We start from the raw sequence: 12461 nt of genomic DNA, 5'->3' as shown, positions 1-12461 counted from the left end.
CAGATGAATTTAATATCATAAAAGCAAATTCGAAGTTCATGACGCCTATTTTCTTCCGAAGAGTATATTCAGAATTAAAGGAACGACCCACTGGGACGGATCACACTTGGAGGACACCAATTCCGAACCTGACTGAACCAACCCAATTTTGGGCTTATATTAGGTTGGGCATCCTAGAAATCAGGTTGGCAAAAATTAAATTTAACCCAGCTCAATCTTTAGATGGATTGGATTAGGGCTACTTCAGCGTTGCCTCGGCTATTTTTCTCTACTCCAAATTGTCATAGAAAATCTTTATGAATTAGTAATCATTACCAGATAAACTAGATGCTTAAAAAAGCAAGTGTGGCTGTGTGGCATTTCATTTTCCTTATGGTACAGCAAAATTGGGTCATTTATCACAACCCATAATCAGAGAAAAGGGAAGAAAAACTTCCACATTCCTTGAAGTGAACAAAAGAACTTGCAGAAATCATTGCAAAACTCTTTCAGCCACATTCTTCTTTTGCTCAAAACCCCCAATGAGCACCCCCCCCCCCCCCCCTTCTTGCATCTTATGTCAACTGGAAGATGTCAATAGTTAACTCCCTAACATCAAGAATAGGAGCGACCCACTCCACCCCACACCCCAGCTAGGAGACTGAATGCCTCCTGTTTCTGGAAGGTGTGGATTTGGTATCTTCCATGTTGTTGGTAGAATTAGGGCTATCAGATGTATCAGAGCTGCTATTCTCACTCTGCCCCCCTTTGCTTGACAAAAGCTTGGTAAATATCTTCTTGGACATGAGTAACCCTTTAACCTTACTAGCTGCAGCTTTATCAATTGTACTCTTATCATCATTTCCATTTCTCGCACTTCCTCTACCCCCCAGCCTTAAGGAAGCAAGCTCTCCCTTAAGGGCCTTCAGCTCCTCAGCTGTTGGGACAGCATCCCAATCCTCCTCCGTGTTGGTTGTTGCAGATCTTGAGCTCCCATGGGACCCATCATTCTCCTGTGGAAGTGACGTCCTGACACTCCCAGAGAGTTCAGACGTGCTGCCACCGGCAGATGTGGCAGCCCTGACCTGCTCAAAGAAGAGGACCTGCACAACTACCCTCAGGGGGAGTCTCTCATTTTGCACAGCATGCATGCAAGCATCCACTGATAGTTTATTGCAGTCCATCAACCTGCATATCTTCTTCCTGTCACTTTTGCTTATCGTTGGGTGCTCCTGTGCCAATAAACCAGTTTAAAAGCGAATCAGCATACCACAGGCGGTAATATAGATACAATAGATGCATCTTGAACTTTTTGGGATGATACCTATTAAAAAAAAATTTGACTCATGATTTTGATGGTCGAGTGGCTATTTACCTCCCTACCACTGCAACAGATGTGTGGCAAACATGAGGGATTTCCCCAGCTGCATCAGATCTTAAACATCCTATTTATTTGTTTCCTTTTGCAGTAAAAACAAGTGCGAGAAATATTAAGGAGGCTGGAAGAAACAGATGGTTTTTTTCTGGTCAAGACCCAGGCATCTTAACATGTACATGTACAATTTTACATCCAAAAGAGGCCAGTGTAAGCCAAAAACTTATAAAATAAAAAAAAGAGGCAGTCTAAGCAGACAAAAGGTAGGACAACATCAAAAGAACATAGATTTATCCCTGTTTAACCATATAAAGAATGGTCAATGAAGTCTTCCAGCAATAAACCAAACATGTGACAACAGTACTTGTACTGGCATGTAATGTAGCAAGTGTTTTTTGTTTTAGTCTACCACCTTTAAGGAAATTGTTCAAGCCTATTGCCAAACACATACCCTTTTCGATAGACAGGATCTTTAGTGAAGATCAAGAACAATTACTAATGCAAATTCTAAAATTTCAGAAAGTTTACCTTGAGATACATATCAATGGCACGGTAAAGTCCATCATGGGATGGCCTTGAGAAGCCTGATACCATTTCAGCAAGATTCATGAACTTTGACAGAGGAAGATTGGGATCACGTGAAATTTCTGCAAGATAGCCATCAACAAGCTTTGCTACTGCCAGCTTAGAAGTTTCAGACACAGACCCTGCACTTCTAATATCCTGAAGTCCTTCAGCTAATGGAAGTTCAGTGCAAGCACTCCGCTCCTGCATGACAAACTCCGCCACTATGTTTTGTATTATACCAACATCATAAACAGTTGTTTCTCCTGATGGTGCCCAAATCAAAAGATCAGGCACCAAGGCCTCCTCCAGCTGTTGGCCTATTCTCCTCACCAGCTCTCTCCTCCCCATTTCCCCAGAATCCAGAGAGATCAGTGCTCTTAGGAGCTTGAGCATGAAACTACAGGAGGCGCTTCCTTTCTCAGTGGGCAACAGCCAGACAATGGTCTCCACCAAAGACCGGTTCTTTATGAGGTCACCCCCTTGGATCACACCTTTGCTGAAACCTGGTAACCTTCTCAGTGCATATGCTTTGAGAGCTTCCCCAATTATATCACTAGACATTTTTCCTTTTGTTTTGATAGTCACAATAACACGCTTGTAAAAATCGATTTCAAGCTCACAAAGGTCCTCAACCCACCAGTCTTTTGGCACTGTTTGAAGTTTCCTAACACCATTCCAGTGAGGATCGGTCCCATTTTCTGATGGGAGCTTCTTACGGTTATAGGTGTAGGACCACTCAACTTTGGAAGTGTCAATTAAAGCCTTAGAAGCTATGGAATCAACGCAGTGGCTGACCACCTTCAGTTCCTCACACCAGGGTAGAAGAGATTTTGTGGTCTGAAGAGCTATGATTGAATCCTTCCAGCTGCGGAAGATGCTGGAGGTTAGAAAGACATCTATCTTATAGATTAAGTTCCCTTTCTCTATAGTTTCATACATCTCCAGATATTCTGCCGCACAACGACCCGCAACCACATTGTAAGCATTAAGAGTGACGGTCATACCATAACAGAATTTGGCACATACTTCAAAAGCAACAGGTCCACCAGGAATGTCAGGAATGTGGATTTCGTCAGTGTTGTCCTCATTTGTGGTTGATACCAACTTCTGCAAGCGGGCACTCTTGGACAATAGTGGAAACTACAGGGAAAAATTTTCATTGTGTTAGATATATCAGGCATAGATCAAGTTAAATGGGCCAATAAGAAATACTGACATGATGCAGTGAACAAGCCAGATCAAAATGTTCTAACTGAAACCCAAATTTCAAGAGTGCTACTATGAGAGCATTACAGTAATATGGTTGGCTTCATTCTCACAGCCCCAGCAATATTGGCAGTATGATAAACTTTGCTAGAACCTAGGGCGGGCTTGGGTGTGCTTTGTTTTTAAATTTTATGCGCAAATGAATAAAATTTAAAAACCAAAAAAGAAAAAGAACAAAATGTCAAAATAGAAGTTTCATACAAATTGGCATTCATGGTTAGAGGGCGGCCCTCCCACTTGGGCAGTGAAGTACTGATAATGAGCACACCCCCTTCTATAAATTGGGCATACCCCTTTTCATAAACTGGGCACACACCATAGAGAATACGGCATATAATCACGATTATAATGATAAATATGTATGCACGTGGAGTGCTTTACTTTGTATTTTAATTAACAATTAGTGGTATGCCCCTCTTATCAAGAATGGGATGCTCCCAAATCACACTGCCCGTCCTTTCACTTTTTTGGAGTTAGCCAAAGAAACAAAAATATTTCCAGACTGGAAATTTTTGCTGTTCTTTCTGGAAACTGGGAATCTCAAGGCACATTAGAAAGTTCAAGGCATCTTAGTTCTTGGATCCATTGCTGCTGTAATTGGAGAGTTGCCATGGTGCCTCAACTTTGTGGATATGCATGTCTCTATGTCTAGATTATAGAATTGTACCTTATGTAGATAAAACTTCACATCACCCACATTAACAATGATGTCAGTTGCCAACTCAGTTGCAACATACCTGCAAATAGAAACGTCCTAATCATGCCTCGGTAAAATAGATAAAAACTGGAAAATCTATTCATCGTTTAATGGTTCTAATTTCCAAATATGTCTGAAAGAAACTTCCAGCATATGTAGATCTAGATATAGATATAGATATAGATAGTAGAATGTCTAATAACTAAACAGAACAATTGGTGAATGCCTGGACTCAAGCATTCTTGAGGGAACTTCCTAAAAACAAAGCAAAAAATTCAACTTGGTGTTTGCATGAAAAGTTGAACTGAAATATTACAAGGGTAAAAGAGGAGACATCGCATGACATTCTGGAGCTATGCTTCAAATGAAGAGCAATTTAGTAAGATAGCAAGAATCCCAAGCATACAATTTCCAGTCTACCTAGCACCTTCCAAATGGAAAGGAGTGCAAGGCTGATAAACCATGATAGCTGCATGATATATTTCAGGCAAAAATGAAATATTAAAGAATGATTTCTACATGAAGGAATTTTACATTTCCTAAGAGTTTCAAGCATTTGAGTTGAAGTATCATAATCCATATTGGTACGTTATGCCTGTGCCATTTGATGGACAAGGGGGAAAACATTCAACATTTGAACCAATAGACAGTGAAAAATGGCTACCATGTAAAAGATCAGTTTGTAAGGTTGATCAAAGTGAAAGGAAAGAAGCTAGAAACGGGAAAAGACATTGATCAGAGACAATTGGTGAAAGTAGAAGAGATGTAAAAGAAGTACACAAACAAGGGGCTTTGAGGTTGAAGATAGACAAGCAACTAGGAATGAGGCAAATTGAGGTTGAAGGGGATTCCAAAGTGATCATCTCTTGGGCTAATAACAATAGAACTACTCCGTTGACCTTCAAACAAGTGATAAGGGAAGTGGAAGAGGTTGCAAGGGAGATAGAAGCAGAATTCAAATGGGTTAGAAAGGAGTGCAAATGGGCTAGTTGATTATCTTGTTAAACAAGGGGCTTTGAGGCAACAACTGTTTTGGGCTGCATTGTAGAAGGGACAGAAATATGTATTCGCGTGGGACTTCTTGTTTCATACACATCGTTGAAAAACTTCTTAAATCTAATTTCAAATAAAAGTTTCCTTTGATGATCAAAAAATAAAAAAAGAAGTACACAAACTTGCATGTTGCAACAAGGAAAAGTGGGAAACTTAGATGGGTAACGTGTAAAAAGTAGAGATTCTTGGTCAAGAATGAGGAGATTAAGGAACAGAATCCTGTTCATCACAACTTAAAATCTCTAGGCTAACTATAAAAAAGAAAAATCTCTAGGCAGAAAGAAAAACTAGGAAGCAAATTATTGTAACTAGATCAATAGTATAAGTAGAACAACCAACCAATCAACTTGGAATTTTGAGTGTCCACACTCCCACAATTGCAAAAGTCCAACAATAATAAAGGCTGTGTTGACATCAAACTAGTCATGTATCAATTAGAAAATGGTGAAATACTCCGTTAAATCATGGCTTAACAAGTTGGCAAAACTCCCAGATTTTCTCTAATTATAAGCATAAGATATCAAGTTTAACAAGAGGGAGACTTATTTACAGGTTTCTCCATATGAAAGGGAAATTTACTGCCTTTTCTAAATGGATAAAGAATAACTCTTGAATGTGTAATGTAATAGTTTTTTTTTTTTCAAATATTCAAAATGTCACCATCAACATCAAAGATCAATTCCTCTTCTGCAGTTTTGTCCCATTTTACCTCTAATGATTTTTCATTGATACCTCACCTCTTAAGTCTACTCCCTTTCTCTTTTCTTGATAACCAACAAAGATATAAAAGAAAATATTAAAAAAAAAGAGTAAAAGATAAGAACACAGAAAGCACCCCTAAAATCAAAGGCAAATGAATAAGAGAAATCCTAAAACAAGCTTTTAAACAACTTCAGCCTCTTGAATCTATTATTCAAAGAAACTGGTAATAAATTATAATGGCAATCTACCATAGACTATAAATAATACCATCAAAGCTGATAAAAGAAGAGGACGTGGTGTGAGAAGCATATGAAGAAAAACCATATATTAGACTATTATCCTAAAGAATGAAAAGTTGGGAGATTTATGCATAAGACATGAAGGAGACCACTCTATCTTCCAAGATCCCGATCCCATGCTTCATTAACTTAGCAGTTTTACACAAAGCAAAACACTTGGCTAAAGAAGAAAACAAGAAAAGCATTTTCTAGACTCCATAAGTTACTTTACCAAAGAGGTTGGATTTTTCACAATTGAAGCTGTAGTCTTACAAGGGTTCAACATTAAGCATGGAAATCTTTCACTTTACTCAAGATGTCAACATATTTATAAGAATCACCAAGGACCATGACTTTTTACATATGACAGAATTATTTACCAAGAAAACTGTCTAGAACCTATGCCAGATTTAACCTTCCCCTAGAAGTTGAATGGCATCAAGTCCATTTCCCAGGAAAGAGAAAAAAAAAAGAAGATAGGAAAAAACGATTCAGCAATGTTGCTCAATACTAAGACAAGAAAAGTTAGAAGCAACATACATGCGGATCCAAGACAAATCAAAAGTTTGAAAGGGGAAAACACAGTAACAACATATTTCAGAACTGTACAACATAATTAGATAATCATGCATGAAAGCCAATAAAATTGGACATGCAAACTACGATATATACTTGGACCCTGCACATCCATCAGCATTAGCAATAGGGGCAGTGACAGCCCCTTCTAAAACTCCCTGGAAAAAACATCCCACACCAAAACTAAAAGTCAAGATAACTCAACAGCACAGAAAGAATCATAACTATCATCAAGAGGCATATGCTTTTTTTATATAAAATATAGAGGCATAAGGCATATGATTAAAGGAATTAACTTTTATACTCATAATTCTTAAATGACCAGTATCCGGTAAGTGTCAAATGGTGGCAAAAAGGAATCCATATTTGAGTTATTGGTTGGAAGGTGAATAAAGATACAAGATTGTGAGAAGGAAACTATAATAGGCAGAAAAACAGAGGATGCAATACCAACAGTATCACTCTCTGGTAATAATATGCCAATTTATCTAAAAGAAAATCAAAACAAGTACAAAAGAATTATGATTAATAAAAGCAACATCAACTTTAAATTCATTAAAAAAACCAATAATTTCCTAGCCAAGATAGCTTTTCTTTTCGTTATCAAAAAGGTAAGCCGGTCATAATATCACAAAGATCACCAAGTAACACAAGGAACCCTTGGTGACACTTCTTACTAGTAAGGAAACTACAAGGAAAATGACCCAATGGTACTTGCCCTCATGTAAGACCATCTCCTGAAACCATATGACTGGGTCCCAGGCTAATTGGTGGGATCTACCATGCATTCCAATCTAATGGTTTCGAAGGACAGCCTCCTGTAGTGGCATGGAATTACAACCCACATTAATATAATAAAAAGTAACGCAATGGAAATACTTATCATCAACAATAGGCAACACTATAAACTTTTCCAAGGCAACTAACTTTCTTAAGGTTTTTTTTTTTTACTAAATACTTATTATTAACAATAAGCAACATAAACTTTCGTAGGTTTAGCATAAAGCGTAGACATCTCTAGAATAACAAGATCAATATCAGAACAAGATAAATTCCCCTTTTTTACAAAGCAGCATAGCCAACGAAGAGAAGGCCACTTCCTAAAAGTTTGCCAATGGCCCCACCGATGAAAAAAGAATAGAAGTCTTTTTATGAATGACACAAAGTAAAGTTTCTGCCATCCAAGGCTTAGTGAACACTTGGAGATTTTACACCAACACAAAACAATCAAAAAGCGGAGGTTCCTAATTTGCCCCCCAAACCCTAATTAAAGAGCCAAAAATATACATTGTGTAACAAGGGTCATCTGGAACTTACCAGGGCATAAACCCAAGGAAAACCCCAGATGTTAAAAAAGCCAACAGTAGAGATTCCAAAACATCCACAAAGAGTCAAAGAAGAAGAAACAAATACACTAAAGGAAATTGGAAAAAGAAGATGTCATAAAAAGGATCCAAAAGATCTCACCTAACGTTGTTCCCTTCAGTTTGAAAAGAATCTGGCTTTGATCCAAGTTTCATAAACTTCATCTTGGCAATAAGAAAACTTGATGCAGGTTATACTATGAGATACCAAAGCAATCCCTTTCACGGTTCTTAAGTGACTAAACCACCTACACCGTCGCCCATCCGAAGAAGGAAAAGAAAAAAATACGCAAGACCAGAAATGAAAAAGAAAAAAAAAAAAAAAGGCAGGTATGAAGACTGGACTTGTGAACTTTGACCGAGTCTTGGCTTCAGGGGAAGGAAGCATAGGGGAAGGAAGGATATATTCTTATTGTTGGGATGGAATCTTATCTCATGAACCGATGAAGGAATAATATGATAGAGAGGAAGAGTAAATGAAGTCTGTAATTTTTTAAGACGCGTTTCTCTTCAATAGCAAGAGACCCAAAGAAGAGATTGTTTCCTTTGTCGACGGCAGAGCCCACGGACCCCGGGCGCCAACGGTCAGCTCAGGAGACACTGCCAACAGACTCTCAACACTAAATAATTCTCAAACCAGAGACTCCCACAAGCACAAAACTGACACCACCGTCCCTCCCTCATTTGTTTATATACCTTATGATTCTCCTTTCTTTCATTTTTTTCCAACAACCACTTAAAGCATCAACAAGAAAAGATCCACAACCAACAAAACCTCTTTTTTATCTGAAATCAAGCTCCAGGCCCTAGAACCCAATCCACATTCGTTTTAATTTTCTTTCACGACTGTTCCTTCGTTGAGAACGAACCTACAACGTAAGACAGCAACTCGGCATCAGTTGAAGAAACGAGAGAAACGGTAGACAAATAAGCACTCTCTTCCTTCACAACATATTGGGAATAAAATGAGAATAAAAAAAAAGGATCCAAAGAGGGGAAAATGCAAAGTTACATGTATTAAATAGAGAAACAATAGTACCAACTAAATCTTTTTTAAACTTATGTAATTGAACATGGGGCGGAAATTTTGCCACAACCCCCATGGGCATTAACTCTCAGAGTCAGAGATGAAACAGGAGGCAACCACCCAACTAACAAATGAAGAAGAACGATATACTTGGGTCAAATAAAACACTAAAATAGCATTAGACAAAACCAACTTGCGATCAGCTCAGAAAAATAGCAATAGAAGTATAGAACTATTTCCTTGTCGTCCAAATTGCTACGTCTAGCCAGCTCTAGAACAAAACCCAGATGAAACGAAGGAAATGACCATTACTAGTTCTGGAAAACAGGTAGGGAGTCGGGACTAAAAAATAAATAATTATAATAAAAGATGACAATAAACCCAAAAAAAAAAGAAAGAAAATGAGAGAGAGAGAGAGAGAGAGAGAGAGAGAGAGAGAGAGTTCTCCACCTTCAAACTAGAGCAACGAGGGCCGGGTAGTTTGGCATGGCTCTGTCCAGAGCATCATATCTGGCAGAGCAAAACCATCAACCAGTCGGTCAACACTAAAAAACACTCGTTCAAAATGACGAACAGTTTCTCATTTTTGCCTTCCAATCCAACAACACAAACTAAACAAAAAGCCAACCTGAGAATGTTCACAAGTCTCGTTAGAATCAGCACCGCCTTCACCGTCCCATCTCTCTCTCTCTCTCTCTCTCTCTCTTAAACACATTTTCCCTTTTTCCCAAAAATAATAAAAAAGAAGAACATCGACATTCGATCTCCCAGAATAAAATAAATAAAATCTCTATTTTCTGTATCTTCTTCAATAACAATAGCTAAATTGTGTACCCTTAGTGATTTAGCTTCTGGTGATTCTGTATGGCGTACTACCCCGTCTTGTGTAGAACTTTTTATTTCTATAAAAAAACAACAATAACTAATTAAAAATATAAATTTGCTCCTCTTTTTTATTTCCCATAAGCCTCAGCTACTCAGAAAAAGTCGAAGAGCTCGATTCAGTTGATAACAGTTAAGAAGAGTATTTTGAGGAGACCATTACCTCTCCCACCTCTGCACCTCCCTCTCTCTCTCTCTCTCCACCGTAATGCACGCCAAGTCTGACACTCTCAGCTTTGCTGCTCCCCTTAACGCAGATTCATCGAAAAAATTACCCGCTCAGTCGACCCCTAATTTACGAAATTAACCCTGCGCACCCGAAAACGACCCGTCTCTATGTCTCTCGTACTTTGATAATCATGGTATCCAACTGAAAATCCCATCTTTTTTTTCTATTTTATTTCTTTAATCTAATTAATTTTATTTCACAATCCACATGCATGTCGTTATTGGTCAAATAAAACATAATAAAAAGAAAAGAAAAAGCTGCGCCGTTGATCTTTTTCTCTGATTTATTCTCTTTCATCAAATCAAACCAAAGAAAATAAATTAGAAAAAAAAAGAAAGTAATAAAATAAAAGGAGAAAATATATTGAACGATGAATCTAGAGGTATGGGCCTTGACTGTGGACGTCACATGCCACACTCACAACTCCGCAGCTTAATTCGCTCATCATCACTATTAATAAAAACTCAGCTCACTAAACTCTACTAAAGCAAGTGTTTGTGAGCGTGATTTTATTTAATTATTAATTATTCCGCCTAACATGCTTGAGATTGTTTATTGATAAAAAAATTATTATCCCATGTGAAGCTAATGCATTGAGGTACGGTATACAGAATCTCAATTGATGCATTTGATCATGTTGTTTTCAGTGATACGTCACCTCACATAGGACTGATGAAATGGATTGGATCACCGGTCACGGATGGATCACATATGAACTGATCCAAATGCAACCCATGTTGGATCCATGATTCAAACATCCCCTGGGTTCTGCTGGTTTATCCTTATACTTTGCTATTATGTTTTATGTGATAGAGGAATTCAACCTTTATTGTTGTTGTTGGCGTTTCTTCACATCTTGACATCGTTTATAGAGATCAATCACTCCTTTTTTTATCTAATAGTTTAATTTAGTTTTATTGTTCGAGCAAGTAAATTTCTTGATTCATATTCTAATTCACACTTCACATGAACTTTTTTTTTTTTTTTAATTTCTAATCATTCCACCATATGGATGCATTTATTGGCTTCCGAACGTATTTTAGAGCTTGGTTCAATACACATAACACAAACCCGTTTAAGATCCCACCTCCCACCAAGAAATGGTAAATGATCTACTTCTTTTCACTAGACTAGACTTTGGACCTTAAAAAGGACATGAAAAATCCACGGCAGTGGAAAGTACAACCTAACTTAAAAAGGTAGCCCGCGAGTAATTCAATTAATTGTGATCCCCAGCCCCTTTTGTTTATTATTAAAATTAAAATAAAAAGAAATAAAAAGGAAATAAAGAAAGTCAAGAGTCACCTTCGTTTGCTCCCACAATGTTGAATATTTCTTCAATTCTGGTGGGGTTGGGGCATTTTCTAGTGGACAAAATGTGGCCACATGCAAATTTTGCTCTCCTCCCAATATCACCAAAATCCAACATAAGTCAGTATCATACCAAGTATATGCACGTATTAAATTAAAACAAACCTAGATTTTATCATAAGTCTTTAACCTTTTTAGATAGAAGACACGTATTTGTTTAATGGAGGAGGTGATGAATCCTTATTTTGTTCACGTTTTCTAGATTTCAGATGTGGCCCACCCTGTTTCCCTCAGTTTCCTTAATCTAATAGCTTGCTCACCTGGTGCTGACTGTACCCACTACCCACTACCCACTGAGGAAGCTTAGAAGAAGAATCATTCTAGTGAATCCACTATAGAAGAAGAAGAAGAAGAAGAAGATGATGATGATGATGATGATGGTTGGCTCAAACTACTCGAAGGGTTAAATTAGTCCTCAATGCTCATGCCCATCATATATAACCTAAAGGAGGAGGACTTTATCATCACCAAAGGATCTTGACTTGGGTCTAGAAAAGCATATGTCTAACACTAACAGTAGTAGTCTTTTAAGTTAGGAGCTTTAGAATCTGAATAGCACGCTACACCACACAGCCTTGTTGATTTGTGGCTTTCGTGGGGCATATTTGCCACTTGAACTAAAGAAACCAGGTCCCTACAGTGTGCGCGTTTAGGTGTGCGCCGTGTCCCAAATGTTTGGCCTCTATCACCATTAATTGACCCACCACATGTGCCTCTGCTCTCTCTCTCTCTCTCTCTACTTGTTTTTGTTTCCCTCATCTCTATTTCTCTATCTATTGTCTCTGTGTGCTTGTTTTCTGAGATAATCACAATACTACCTCCCAAATTCATATCTTGGAAAGAGAAAAAAAAAAGTCCCTGAAATTGAGGAGCGATACTAGAGCTCTTCTATAAATCTGCAAATAGCTCATTAGTGTCTGCCGTGGATCATGTTACAGGACAGAAAGAGGGAGACATGAACTCGTGGGAGACAATGGAACAATATCAAACAAAGAGTTGGCAATACTAAAAAGTACAGGATTCTCACATGAATTATGTTTGCTTTTATATATATATATATATATATATATATATTTAACCAGTCACTATATTGTG

General features: G+C 37.9%; 1 protein-coding gene across 10 annotated transcripts; it reads right to left on the bottom strand.

Moving 5' to 3' along the window:
- Window positions 1–278: 278 nt before the first annotated feature.
- LOC148850142 (phototropic-responsive NPH3 family protein NPY2-like) lies at window positions 279–10035 on the bottom strand. Of its 10 annotated transcripts, XM_088945551.1 has the most exons (7): window positions 9930–10009; window positions 9719–9786; window positions 9335–9512; window positions 7961–8726; window positions 3855–3924; window positions 1883–3061; window positions 279–1211 (listed from the first exon to the last, which is right to left on the bottom strand). In XM_088945551.1, exons 4-7 carry the CDS (start codon window positions 8020–8022, stop codon window positions 633–635), a joined length of 1890 nt encoding a protein of 629 aa, XP_088801677.1. In that variant the 5' UTR covers window positions 8023–8726; window positions 9335–9512; window positions 9719–9786; window positions 9930–10009; the 3' UTR covers window positions 279–632. The 10 variants fall into 10 exon arrangements, with proteins under 10 accessions (XP_088801677.1, XP_088801678.1, XP_088801680.1 ...); XM_088945552.1 differs by lacking the exon at window positions 9719–9786 and having other exon boundaries at window positions 9930–10017; XM_088945554.1 differs by lacking the exon at window positions 9719–9786 and having other exon boundaries at window positions 9335–9394; window positions 9930–9958.
- Window positions 10036–12461: the final 2426 nt, after the last annotated feature.

The sequence above is a fragment of the Nelumbo lutea genome, chromosome 5 (assembly GCF_056320005.1).
Source record: "Nelumbo lutea isolate HS-2025 chromosome 5, American lotus-T2T, whole genome shotgun sequence".
In the NCBI taxonomy this organism is placed as follows: Eukaryota; Viridiplantae; Streptophyta; class Magnoliopsida; order Proteales; family Nelumbonaceae; genus Nelumbo; species Nelumbo lutea.
Note: the sequence above shows the minus strand (reverse complement) of the source record. Positions and strands in the feature narration are given on the sequence as shown.